Below are 12,678 nucleotides of genomic sequence, written 5' to 3'. Positions count from 1 at the left end.
GTCAAAATGTCAACGCTGACTATTAATACAAAATGGGATGTGGATCAGGAACACTGGGATTGAAGGCAAATGTTTAAACACTCACTGTTGTCAAACTACAGTCTGTAAGACGACTTTGGTCATAATTGTGAAATGGAGTCTGGATTCCAGGGAACTGTTGTGAAGCCTTGTGTCATCAAAGGTCTTTGCACAATCTTGCATTTCTCATCGTGTGTGCCAAACTCTTTATTCGCCATGCTACTTTAAAATCAGGAATTGTGTCTCTGCTCTATTTGACGTTTTAACTGTCCTGTTCGATGCAACATGTTGGGACATGTCATTGTCCTTGTTAATTCTTAGTTCTGTGTTGAGAGAATCAGGCATTTGCATTCTAAGGGAGCTGTTAAAGCGCCGCTTGCCTCCTGGGGATCACACACACTGTATTTGCAGTGCCCAGGTGTGAATTATTAGCGTTGCAAACAATTCTAAAGCCGAGAGCACTGCTGAAAAAGAGCTTGTGTGTCTCCGGCACAAAAGAAGCAAAGGCTACATGTGCCTGGCGTTCACGAGTGTGTGTGAGTGCAGCGAGTGTGTACTCCATCTAAGGTTTCAAGCAAAGAAAAGGCCACTAGATCTTGTCTGAGCCCTGATCCAAAGTTTTTTCCGTGGAGAAATAACTCTGCATAGAAAGTCCTTTGAGCGGCCAGATCGCAAGGTTTGTGTCCAAACTTTACAGAGACGGCAGAGCCAGCATTGTCCATTTATTAAATCTTGGTTATCAGCCAGAGGTTCCTCCGGCTACAGAAAAAGATGTTCACTTAATGTTATTTTCATAGCTCTGTTGGATTTGCTCAGTGGAATAGATGAAGCGGTCCAATTTTTTAATTCCACATTAAACATGGTCACATTTTTAAAAACCCTAGTGTTTTCTGCAACTGAGGTCAAAAGGTCGCTGCATAAACCCTCCATTAGTTAATTCCAGCTTGTCAGCTTTGGACACGTGAATGCGTCCAGGACATCGTCCATTCAGCACATGTCCAGCGGCCCGGCAGAGTGCTGATACATTGATTCTTTGCCTCACAATGGCAAAGAGCTGCAACAAATCAGCCGAAGCGTTTGGCGCATTACGTCATGATTTTAGGCAGACGGCACCCCGGTCTCTGTCTCTGGTCTTCCTCTGTCTGGTCTCTCTCCTGCGGATGAAACCAAAGCTGTAGTTCAGCCTTGATTATGATGTTAAAGAGCCTGTGAACAAAGGAAATGTATCAAAACTTGGGTTTTATAAACTGATAAAAGATGACATCCTGATTCCTGATATCTAGCTTTTTTTAGATTGTTTCTCTGCTCTGTTTTGGGAGGAAACGGAGTAGGCGGCAAGGTCAACTGTCCTCTTTGTGCTCTCCAAAGAACCCCGGGTCCCTGGCCACAAGCCCAGGCCCAATAATGAAAGGCCGATATCTGGCTATTGTCTGGGAGAAAGCCACTCATCCCCAAGACCTGTCGTCTATTCACAAAAAAAGCATTCCTCACCCTCTCATTGTCTCTGCGCTTATGTGAATTAAGTGCTCGTCTCTCACCAAAATGGATGTTTTGTTTTCTGCATTCTTTTGCCCCCTTTTTCTCTGTTTTTGTTTTTTATACCTGAAATAACATTTCCAGAGCTCCAGAAACGCAGATCCAGATAAATATGGCCCGGGGGTGGGAGGAGGTGGAGGGGGAGGCGGAGGGACTCGACACACACGATTCCAGGGGTTAAACGCAAAGTGGCTTTTGCTAAGCGATGCCAAGACCCCTGGAAAACTTGAGAGCTCCTCTGAAAGGTTTATCCTCTGACTGGGCTGCCAAACTCTCTCTCTCTCTCTCTCCCTCTCTCTCCCTCTCTCTCTCATTGCGCCCTCGTGCCAGGAAAGAAGCCCTGCGTGGACAAAGAACACAGACTCATTTCGACACACGCTGTAAATCTGCCCCTCGGCTCTCTCCGGTTCTCCTGTTCAGCCAATCGAATCAGTGGTTCAGTTTCTTGTATGCAACAGGTAATTCGCCGGGTGACAAACAGCTCCTGTCGCCCGTCTCTGTGAGTCACCTCTCGCTGGGGTTGTCAGGGGAGAGGGTGTGTGTTGGGGGGGTTGGACGTCTTTGTCTACCGCACAATCGCCCTAAAACTAATTTGTCACCGGGACTCTTTAAATGAAGCCGTTGCTGCTTTTCAGCCTTTCACAATGACGGATGGCTCAGACCTTGTCCAAATAAATCACGTCCAAAATCTCAGTCAGCATGTGCAGTGGACTTGTTGTGTGCTGGACAACCTGTGAAACTGATCTATTTTGTTATTATACATGCATTGAATTTGCTTTTTCTTTTCTTCTTTCTATCATCTTTTATTGCCTGTTTCAGCTCTCAAAGGATCATTCCTCACGCAATAAAAACAGGCGGACATGTCATTGTGAGACGGAATCTCCACTTCTCCTTGTGACTGATAGGCCACCGTTTCCTGCGTTGAAGTGCTCTTTGACAATAATATGATTGCGGTTGGCTGAGAAGTGAGGGATGAGGATCCGGGACCCCCTTCGCCTCTCGATCATTCAGACCTTCAAAATAGGAAGGGGGCGGTGGTCTTGGTGACAGGGGTTTTTGCAGACAGATCCCCTTCGTGAGAACTTCCTGAGACGGATTAGCAGGGACCAGGAGGAAGCGCAGTCAATATTTAACTTAAGGCACGGAGAGTTTGTGAAATTATATGTGCAGTGGCCGTGCAGGATTTTGAAGAGGAAAAACTCCATTAGTTTGTCCTTAAATTGCTCACGACATCTGTTAACCAGTGACTAAAGTTCGGCTTGGCTAGAGGAAAAACTTCAGAGGAAAAAGAGACAAAGAGAGGAGGGGGGACAGCGATCAGGAGTCTTACTACAGACCCAAGTTGGGAAGAGGGGGGGGTGCAGGGTAGAGGACTTGGTGTCACTCGGATGGAGGAAGGGGTGGGGGAGATGGGAGGAGGAGGGGGGGTTGGTTGTTGACTCTGAAGTGTGTGTGTGTGTGTGTGTGTGTGTGTGTGTGTGTGTGTGTGTGTGTGTGTGTGTGTGTGTGTGTGTGTGATTGAAGTGCGGTGGCAGGCGATTTGCTGTGCTGTGGAGGAATGAGGGAGGGGCCGACAAGGCTTGCACACACACACTCTTTCTTGCACATCAACTCACACTCACACTCACACACCGCCGGGGCCCGAGGACACTTCAGATAGAGACATCACCTCCCCTGCCTTTGCTCTTTGGACCGCAGAGTGGAGCAAAGCGAGGAGACGTCCAGCTGCAGGAACCAGAGCTTCTCCCCTCACAGCTGACGTCAATACCTCCTGACCGCTGACCGGGGGGGCTCCTGGATCTGATCAGAGCGTGCATCTGATGTGGTGGACATGTTAGGCTAGAGCTTGACCCACACTAACTGATTGGATTGTAGAAGGAACAGAGAGATTTATGTGGAAGTGGCCAGAGGGAAGCATGCTTTTCCTGCAGGTAAGACAGAAGATGAGACACAGATGAGTCCATTTTCTTGGATTGATTATTTGCATGCAAGTTCCGTTATCGTTTAGATCTGTGTGTGTGTGTGTGTGTGTGTGTTTGAGAGAGAAAGAGAGAAGGCACGCGGCGAAGTTATGCGAGGTTTCCCTGGGTTTTGCAAAGCAAACCCTGAAGTGTTGAAAGAGGTGGGGAGAATGAATGGCTAAGCTTTGCTTGAGATTAAAGAGGTGAGTGTGTGTGGTGAGCCTGCATGTGTGTGTGTGTGTGTGTGCCTACTTTGTCATAATATATTGGGTTTTTGCATTAGTGTGTTCAGACAGCAGTGAGGTGATAGTGTGTGTGTTATTTTGAGAGTGTTTTCGTGCAGGTGGTCTCGGTCAAGCTGTGTTAATTCTCCAGCGCACCCCCTGACACCCATTTGGCCTTAGAATAACACTCCTCTGCCGTCAAAGAGGGATGACCTCGCCCTTTGAACTCCACCATTTTATGGTTTTCCTAAAGTAAATCCCGTGATGTTTTAGAGAAATAGAAAGATTTTATAGTCCCTAGTTTGCTGTAAGAAAATGCTGGACGTCTCAAATCCTCTGTGCATATTGACCGCAGCTAAGTAAATGAAAATTAAATTACCCACCAGTTTGTTTTTTTGGCTGAGAATGTGACAATCTGGTAAAGCCATACTTCTCTTCTTTGTATTGATTTTTGCCCCAAGGTTGTATTAATTTTGAACATAATCTGTATTTGAGCCTGTGCGGCCAGGGACAGCCCCCTTTTCAAAGTGTCAGTTAAGCGGGGGAGGCACACACACACACACACACACACACACACAGTTATCCGTTAGCTGACTACATCTGGCCTGTGTTTACACAGACCCAATGTTGTGACTCCTTAAATGCCTTTTTCAGAGAGTTTCCCTTTTTAAACTCCCTCCACCTCCTGCTCACATCTCCGCTGTGGTCCAGTCCTGACAGGGGGGGAGCGTTGTGATGGGGACGGGGGGGGGGGGGAGCGGGTGGACATTTTGTTTTTGTTTTTTGACAAAGGCAGACATTGTGTTATTGCCAAAGGGTGACACGGTGTAATGTGAGTTGCTGTGTGTGTTGGCTCAGGAATCCACGGTCACCTTTTCTCTGAAATGTCTTAGATGAGAGGACGGGGGGGGGGGGGGACTCAAAGGGACGCAGAGTATTTGGTTAGTGGACACAATGATAGCAAACATGTCAGATAGTGGACATGTGCTATTGATCACAACATAATACAGTCAACAGCATTAAATTAGATTATGCACTTGTTCTGGTGTGGTTACAAGTGGAAAATGGGTCTCTTAGGCAACATCAGTTTGACTAATCTCCACCACGATATTACAGTTTTATGATCCTGCATTGCTTATGGGCAGTAAAATTTTGATGTTTAACACCGCATACATCAGTTTACACGTCACAATACTGTAAATTGTATAGGGGCTGGCCCTTACAGTGGCTGGGTGGTCCCTGTACCTGCATGAGCCTAAGTTTCCATAAGAGAGGCACTAAAACGTTCCGGCTACTTGGAAACTTTTAAGCTTTGCAGTTTTGAAACTCCAATGTCCTATCAAGAGCAGGACTAATGTTGATTATAGCGGCACAAACACATCTTCACAAAGCAAAAATGACTTCACCTAACTGCTCCGTTTACGAGCTTGAACTAGGTTACGCCAGATAAAGCTGTCAACTGAGCAGAATAGGCAAGAAAGGCTTCCGAGTGATAAGATTATCTCTGCTACCATAAAACCTGATAGATTAGTCATTAAACAACAAAGCAACACCCATATAACCTCCTTGTCCTGTGATAAGAGCTTTGGTTTGAGGTTTAACAGCATCGATAATCTGCAAATGCACTGTTTTGAAGCCCCCGGGCCTTATTTAAATGACCCATCTAACTGTATGTAAATGGGTGCATGCTAATGTTTGCCCATTGATGTTAGTGGGGATCAGAATACGCAGTGTGTGTGTGAAAGCGTGAGGTTAAGCCGAGCTGACATGGGTGACCGGGCCGTGGCTGCAGTGGATGATATTTCGAGTGTGTCAGAGCAAAAGAGTCAGCTAGATGTGAATTAAACTGCAGCGTGATGCTAATAGATGACATATTGTTGGGTCACTCTACGGAAATAGACTATTACTTATATTGCAGTATAGCATGACATGTGCTCACATGGTACAGCATGACTCATACCTCACATGTTGATAAACGGGGACATGGAGCGGATGACGGCTCTGGATTTTAGAGCAGTAGACTACAAATCTGAGGAAATTCTGTTGTGGGAAATTATTCATGAATTAAATAGGTTTTATTCAGATGTATATTAAGTTATTTTTCTCTTCAAATTAAAAAAGGGAATGTTGTTGTGTGGCTGGTGAGATGCTGCTCCTGGTGAATCTAACTGACTGTGTTACAGCCATAACGTCTCCACAGTCTTTGTCAATAGAAGCCATTAAGACGTTAACATATCTACAGATGGGGCCACTTCAAACCTCCATACAGTTTGAAGAACCTGGGTGTGAAGTTTTGACCGTTTTTTTGCCCAAACAAGTTCCATTCTGCTCCAGATTTGCATGTGAAAGGACAGAGTGGAGCACGAGAGCAAACCAGAGACCAAAGCTCTCTTATCAGGCCGCGAGGGCGCTGAAGAACATGGCTGGCGAGATAAGAGGGCTACTGCTCGGGGCAGGAGATGCAAAAAAAAAACAGGCTTATGAATCCCTATTCAAAAGTGTCTTACAAACACGACTGTTTGTAAAAAGAAGGGAAAAAGTACTCAGATGTACGTTTATGCTGCAGGATGAGAGAATGTTTGCAGACTGATTATTAGATATGCTGGCTTTTTGATTTTTACCCACGTATCCTGTGTGTGTACGTGATTAAATCAAACAAATGTCCACTTATGCAATAGAAAATTCCCTGTGCTTCATATATGCACTTAAACAGCTGTGCACCACTGCCGCAGCACAACCTATAGGCACAGTGGATAGGAGCAACAGATGTTTGCTGGGTAGCAACTGCTGAAAATTCCTGTTGCATCATGTGATGTTAATAGCTTCGGAGAACTGGCTGAACGCACCCGATGCCCTTATGAATGTGCAGATTTCTGCTGGTTGTTGCAGCAACATGCAATCCTAACAAGGCCTCGAACTTCGCGAGAGATAATGGCGTTAATATGGAAATACACACATTTGAACATCATGTGCCTAACAGTGCTGCTGTGCATTTGCTTGTGTTATTCACGCAACGTGACACAGTATATCTGATTCCTGGTGTACATATTCCCCTGAATTACTGCGCCATGATTTACCTTCACTTGAAAAGCGTTTTTCCATTACACACCATCATAACTCTGGGTTAACAACATTTTCAAAGCGTGCAAAGGCTTACTGGTGCTTTTGTAATGGATGAAAAACACCAGTATATCCTGCAAAAATGGCTGGAAAAGAACATATTTGCATGAGTGATGATGAGTGTGACTCAAGCGGTGCTAAATAGGTTTTAAAGTGATGTCATGAGGAGGGAATTTTATACTGTTTTCTTATTCTTAAAGCAGAACTTTGGCTGATCCATGCTTCATTTGCTCAGACTCTGAAAGTTATAGCTGTTGTGTGTCTTCGATGTCTAAAATGTTCCCCTTTTTGTCTGCAGCGTCCTCGTGTGATGAACTTGGAGCGCGGCGAGAGAGGGGAGCGTGCTCCTCCGCGAGGCCTGGAGCTGGAGCCTCGCGCCGGGGGCAAGATGGAGAAGATCTCCCTGGGCTTCCAGAGGAGCTCCACCTCCGACGATGACTCCGGCTGTGCGCTGGAGGAGTACACCTGGGTGCCACCTGGACTCAGGCCCGAGCAGGTACGATGGTTACAGGACAAAATACATTCCTGGAGTACACAGACTGATGATTCATTATGGTAGATCTTTCCGTTAAGGGATGAGCGCTGAAACACATCTGGAGGTCAGCTAAGGTTATGCATACAGACATAGTGTTCCCTTCCATACTGTACTTGTGGATTAGTAGTCCAGGATGTTGGCCAGTGACTGATGCCCAACATCTGGCTGTGGATTTACATTTTTCCACATTCACCAATGTGTGTGTGAGATCCACATGTTCAGCATAACTCTGCGTTCCATATTTTCCAGGGAAATGCGAGCAGATAAACAAAATCTCGCCTGTGTTTTCCTTTTCCCTGTCACGGGGGGAAGCAGCCCAGGCAAACATTAACATTTTCGTCCTCGTTCTGTCTCTGGTGCGGGTAGAGATTTCACGGTTGGGCGCCCGCAAGTGGATTGAGATTGACAGTGTTTTGCCCAAAGTGTCACAAAACGAGGACGCATGCATCAGCAGATATCTGGGCCTTTCCTCTGCCTCATCAAAAGCAAATGAGGGGAAAAAGTGAAAGATTCGCTCTCACATTCCGCTTTTTGGTTCCCATTGTTATCTAAAGTGCATTCGTCTGTCTCCGTCCTCAGGTCCAGATGTATTTCTCCTGTCTTCCAGAGGACAAGGTGCCGTACGTCAACAGCCCCGGAGAGAAACACCGGATCCGACAGCTCCTCTACCAGCTGCCGCCACACGACAACGAGGTAGAGAGCCTGAGAGAGGGAGCGAAAGTGACAGAAAATAGAAGGATAAGTGGGAGAAAGTGTGGCAGTACAAGAAATACGGGCTAAACTTAAAGCACTAGATAGTTGAATCGACCTATTCAAAATAGAACTAAGTAGTGCCAGATAGGACACAAATGAGCAATCTAGCACCCCCTTAAGGTCAATTACTGCAATTACCAAAGGAAACGCACAGTAATTGTGTCCAATAGTGATTCTTTCAGTTTTCAGCTGACAGAGGAGTGCGATTCCCCCCCCCCCCTTCCAGCTACAAATCGACTAAAACCAGCAGCTGAGCAAAGCGTGACATCAGATGGCCAAGATGTCATCCTAATAAAAGCCCAAACAAAAGCCGCTCTGTCGGTCATTTGACAAAACGGCCTCTTGTGACAGTAAAAGCCGTGGCAGCTTCTCCTGTATAATCACTTTATGGTGTGTAAACGAGCACTGCTTTCACATGTGCGGTAATAGAGTTTACATTAGGAGATATGGTGGAGGGGTTATCACCTAAGGGGTGGAACACAGGGGGTGGGGGCGGGTGGGCTTCTGTCTGCCTGAGGTGGTCTATGTATGCACGCACATAAACACACAGACAGAAGGTACACAACAAGTACACTCAACACACACGCCGTGTTTGACCGAGCAGTTTTATGATGTTTGTTGGCGGACCTGCTGGTTAAGGAGGCAAACTGCAGCGGGATTCCTCGCATAACTGTGGTCGAGCCATTTGTGTGTGTGTCTGTGCGTGTGCGCGTGTGTGTGTGTCGGCATCATTTAGTGTTGTTTGGAGAACAACCGAGCTGGTTGTTAGGGTGGTCTTCGTCTTTTATCTGTGTATTCATCACCATCTCTAAACACAGACGCAGGGCTTGTGTATCACTCACGCCATCCTTTCAACGCAGCTCAGAGGAGAATTAACTTTAATTAAACCCTTTGCCCACCATATAAGGAATGTGTGCGTGTGTGTGTGTGTGTTTGAGATACACTTCCCCAAAGTCTCATACAAAGATGAAAGCCCAACTGTCGGCGGTAATGGATGAATGTTTTTCAAGTCCTCGCTCCCGCTCTCTCCTCGTTAACCCACTTCCTCTAAACAATAACTTGATCCCTGCATTCTTTCTTTTGTGGGCTCATCCGTTTATTCCTCTCCTTTCACTTCCTCCCTCGCTCTCTGCCAGGTGCGTTACTGCCACTCTCTCAGCGAGGAGGAGAAGCGGGAACTTCACATGTTCAGTGCCCAGAGGAAGAGGGAGGCACTGGGTAGAGGAACACCCAAGATCCTGCCTCGGGCCCTGCAACACACCCGCTGTGAAAATGTACGTGTCACACACACACACACACACACACACACACACACACAAACACACACACACACACACACACACACACACACACACACACACACACACACAAAGATGCATGGGCCAGCTACACAAACACACCACTAATGTCTGCTTCCCTCATTTAGTGTTCATATAGCCACAAGGTAAGCTGGGAGTTATGAGGAAACCAACTGGTGGGTTTTAAGTTATTTATATCATGACTAGCTGACACCCGCTATCCTATCCCAAGGCACAATCCTGATTGGCCGATGGTTTTAATCATGGATAGAAACTTCCTCATTAGGAGCACAGAGGAAGTCGGGATAATTGGGAGGATCACGCTCAAGTCGAGCAGAGAAGTTCCCCGCAAGGAATTTGGCCAATTTCCTGCCACCCATCCATATCTCAGCATGACAGACTGAGAATATGTCAACGTTAATAAGTAATTTGTTCTCTTAAAATTGCACGATTCCCTAAATACACGGCGATGTATTCAGGGAGTGTCAGAAAATGTGCTTTTCAAAAAAAGAAAATTCAACCCACCTCATTTTCCTGAACACAGACACTCGCACATAAGGCAACACAAGGTCAGGCACACACTCCTGTGCCACGCCAGAAAAACCGCCACACACACACACTCGTAATCACATACGCCGTCACCCGTCTGGGCACACCTTCCAACACGTGAACACACGTAGCCAGAATTATAAACTGGCATGCCGCTTCTCGCACACTCACACACATACAGTAGTACACATGGATGGACTTTATTCCCATACACACCCACACACATATTCTCAGAGTTTGTCAGGCTCTAGTTTCCTGGTGCTGTAACACTATGGGGAGATACACAACACCCCAGTATCCAAGACCACCCCCCAGTCCGGTCCCTGCTGGTAATATTGCTTAACAGCTGGGCCTGGTATCCCATGGCTGCGATGGTGTCTCATGGGTTATATAAAGACTCGCGATTGCACATTGAGACACGCTCGGACGATCTCCATGGTGTCATATGATCTTCCGACTCTGGAGCAAGGCCGATGTATTCCCCTTTAAGCTCATAGCGCCAGGCAGCACAGCTCTGCAACACTCACTGAATAATTGAAGCCTGATACTGCTAAGGTGTGGCTATCAAGTGAATACAGAGCCACGTCCTGCATTGTTGTTGTGTTCACAAGGTGCAATAAATCATTTTAACAAGTGTGATGGAAAGAAAGGTTTGCACGATAAACTCTGTTGTGTTCTGTCTGTCATCGCTGCATATGATTCATTCATTGGCAATAGATCATGTTACAGTGGCGCTTGCAGTGTGATCACCTGTTTGGCCCCCTTTGTTTCCGGCTCTGTCACAACAGGAGATAGATGATACTTTATGTTTTAAATAGGGATCATCATAATCTCCTTTATTTTGCGTTGCGTTCCTTACATGTCACAGGCATCAACAGATTCACAGATTCTATTTTGAATCGACGCCCCCATATGCTTTAGTTTCATTTTACATCCTCCATAGCTTTGAAGAGGTATCAGTCCCGTCTGATGGACCGTCTGTTTGTGTGTTTGAATGCCAGTGTGCAGGGGGCATCAATGGAGGGGAGATGGCCATCTTTGCATCCAGAGCAGGGCCGGGCCCCTGCTGGCACCCAGCATGCTTTGCATGCTCCACGTGTCAAGAGCTGCTGGTGGATCTCATCTACTTCTACCAGAACGACAAGGTCCTCTGCGGGAGACACCACGCCGAGCTTCTCAAGCCGCGGTGCTCTTCTTGCGACGAAGTAAGTAGAGTAATAAGTGGTTAGTACTGAATGAGCATGTGATTTAGATTAACCCTAGAAAGAGAAAAGTGAGGGCCCTAACATTGCGTGTGTCTCCATTCAGATCATCTTTTCAGACGAGTGCACAGAGGCGGAGGGTCGTCATTGGCACATGAAGCACTTTGCCTGTTTTGAGTGTGAAATAATGCTGGGGGGGCAGCGCTACATCATGAAAGATGGCCGACCCTACTGCTGTGGCTGCTTTGAGTCTCTGTATGCAGAGTACTGTGAGGCCTGTGGTGAGAACATAGGTGAGTCTTTGGAACCAACCATCACATTTATCCATCAAATGGGTATTTAAAGGGCAAGAAGGACAATTTTTACTGAACAAAGTACCTGCTTTTTTCTGACCACTCCCAATCTCATGCTGTTCTCCCCACTATCATTTAGGCGTCGACCATGCCCAGATGACTTACGAAGGCGTACACTGGCATGCCACAGACCAGTGCTTCTGTTGTGCCCAGTGTAAAACCTCCTTGCTGGGGTGTCCCTTCCTGCCCAAGCAAGGCCGCATCTATTGCTCCAAAGCCTGCAGCCAGGGGGAAGACATCCACGCCTCCGACTCGTCCGACTCTGCCTTCCAATCTGCCCGCTCGCGTGAATCTCGGCGCAGCGTCCGAATGGGAAAAAGCAGCCGACCCGCCGAGCAGTGGAGGCAGTCACAGCTGTTTAACCCTCCTCCCACTGTGCCCACGTTTGAGTATGAGGGTGACGGTGAGGTGGATGGTGACATTGACATTGTCGGGCGTAAGATGGCCCACATCAGCCTGGAGGAGGAGAGGTTCTGGAGGGAGAGGGAGGAGCAAGATGCTGGGGGAGAGGAAGATCCAGAAGAGTGGGCTCAGCATGAGGACTATATGACTCAGCTTCTGCTCAAGTTTGGTGACCGCGGGATGTTGAACCAACTTCAGCAGCCGTCTTTAGAACCTCCAAGCCCATGCAATGATAGAAATAGGCGGATAAGTGTCTCTGACCCCTGGCTGAAGCCTGATACTACATCTGTTGGGCTTACTGCCTCCTCTTCAACCCCCGCTAGCCCAACCCAAAGTCAGACCTCCAACCAGTCTCGAGCCAACAGCCTCAGTCCTGGACTGATGAGTAAGAAGAACCTCCCTGAAATGTACTGGGCTCAATCCCAGGATGGTTTGGGAGACTCTGCATATGGGAGTCATCCAGGCCCTGCCAGTGCCAGAAAGATCCAAGAGCTGGAGCTCGACCAGGAACAAGACCAATCTGGGTCTGGGAGACAGGCATTCTGGCAGGACGCCAAGTGGTATGAGGACTCCCTGGAGTGTATCGCTGATGAGCTGAGGAAGGTCCAGCAGGGTGTTGGAGACTCAATGGACTCCTTGGCTCTCTCCAACATCACTGGTAAGGAGATTATTTTTGTCACACTGGTTGGAAGAAATACTTTTTATTGTTAACTGTAATTCAAACCAT

At 47.1% G+C, this 12,678-nt stretch overlaps 1 protein-coding gene across 3 annotated transcripts in view; it reads left to right on the top strand.

The window, feature by feature from the left end:
• Positions 1 to 12,678, top strand: part of LOC143003173 (prickle-like protein 1) — a 38,120-nt gene that overhangs the window by 23,278 nt on the left and 2,164 nt on the right. For 2 of the 3 annotated variants that reach the window (XM_076153681.1, XM_076153698.1), the window contains exons 2-7: positions 7,158 to 7,355; positions 7,974 to 8,087; positions 9,284 to 9,421; positions 10,996 to 11,199; positions 11,303 to 11,489; positions 11,629 to 12,609. In XM_076153681.1, the coding sequence (XP_076009796.1) occupies positions 7,158 to 7,355; positions 7,974 to 8,087; positions 9,284 to 9,421; positions 10,996 to 11,199; positions 11,303 to 11,489; positions 11,629 to 12,609 (1,822 nt within the window). Of the gene's footprint in view, positions 1 to 3,151; positions 3,486 to 7,157; positions 7,356 to 7,973; positions 8,088 to 9,283; positions 9,422 to 10,995; positions 11,200 to 11,302; positions 11,490 to 11,628; positions 12,610 to 12,678 lie in introns of those variants that run through there. The other variant, XM_076153690.1, reaches the window with a different exon arrangement.

This window comes from Genypterus blacodes, unplaced genomic scaffold, assembly GCF_046128005.1.
Source record: "Genypterus blacodes isolate CSIRO-AG114 ecotype Tasmania unplaced genomic scaffold, CSIRO-AGI_Gbla_v1 ptg000007l_1, whole genome shotgun sequence".
In the NCBI taxonomy this organism is placed as follows: Eukaryota; Metazoa; Chordata; class Actinopteri; order Ophidiiformes; family Ophidiidae; genus Genypterus; species Genypterus blacodes.
Note: the sequence above shows the minus strand (reverse complement) of the source record. Positions and strands in the feature narration are given on the sequence as shown.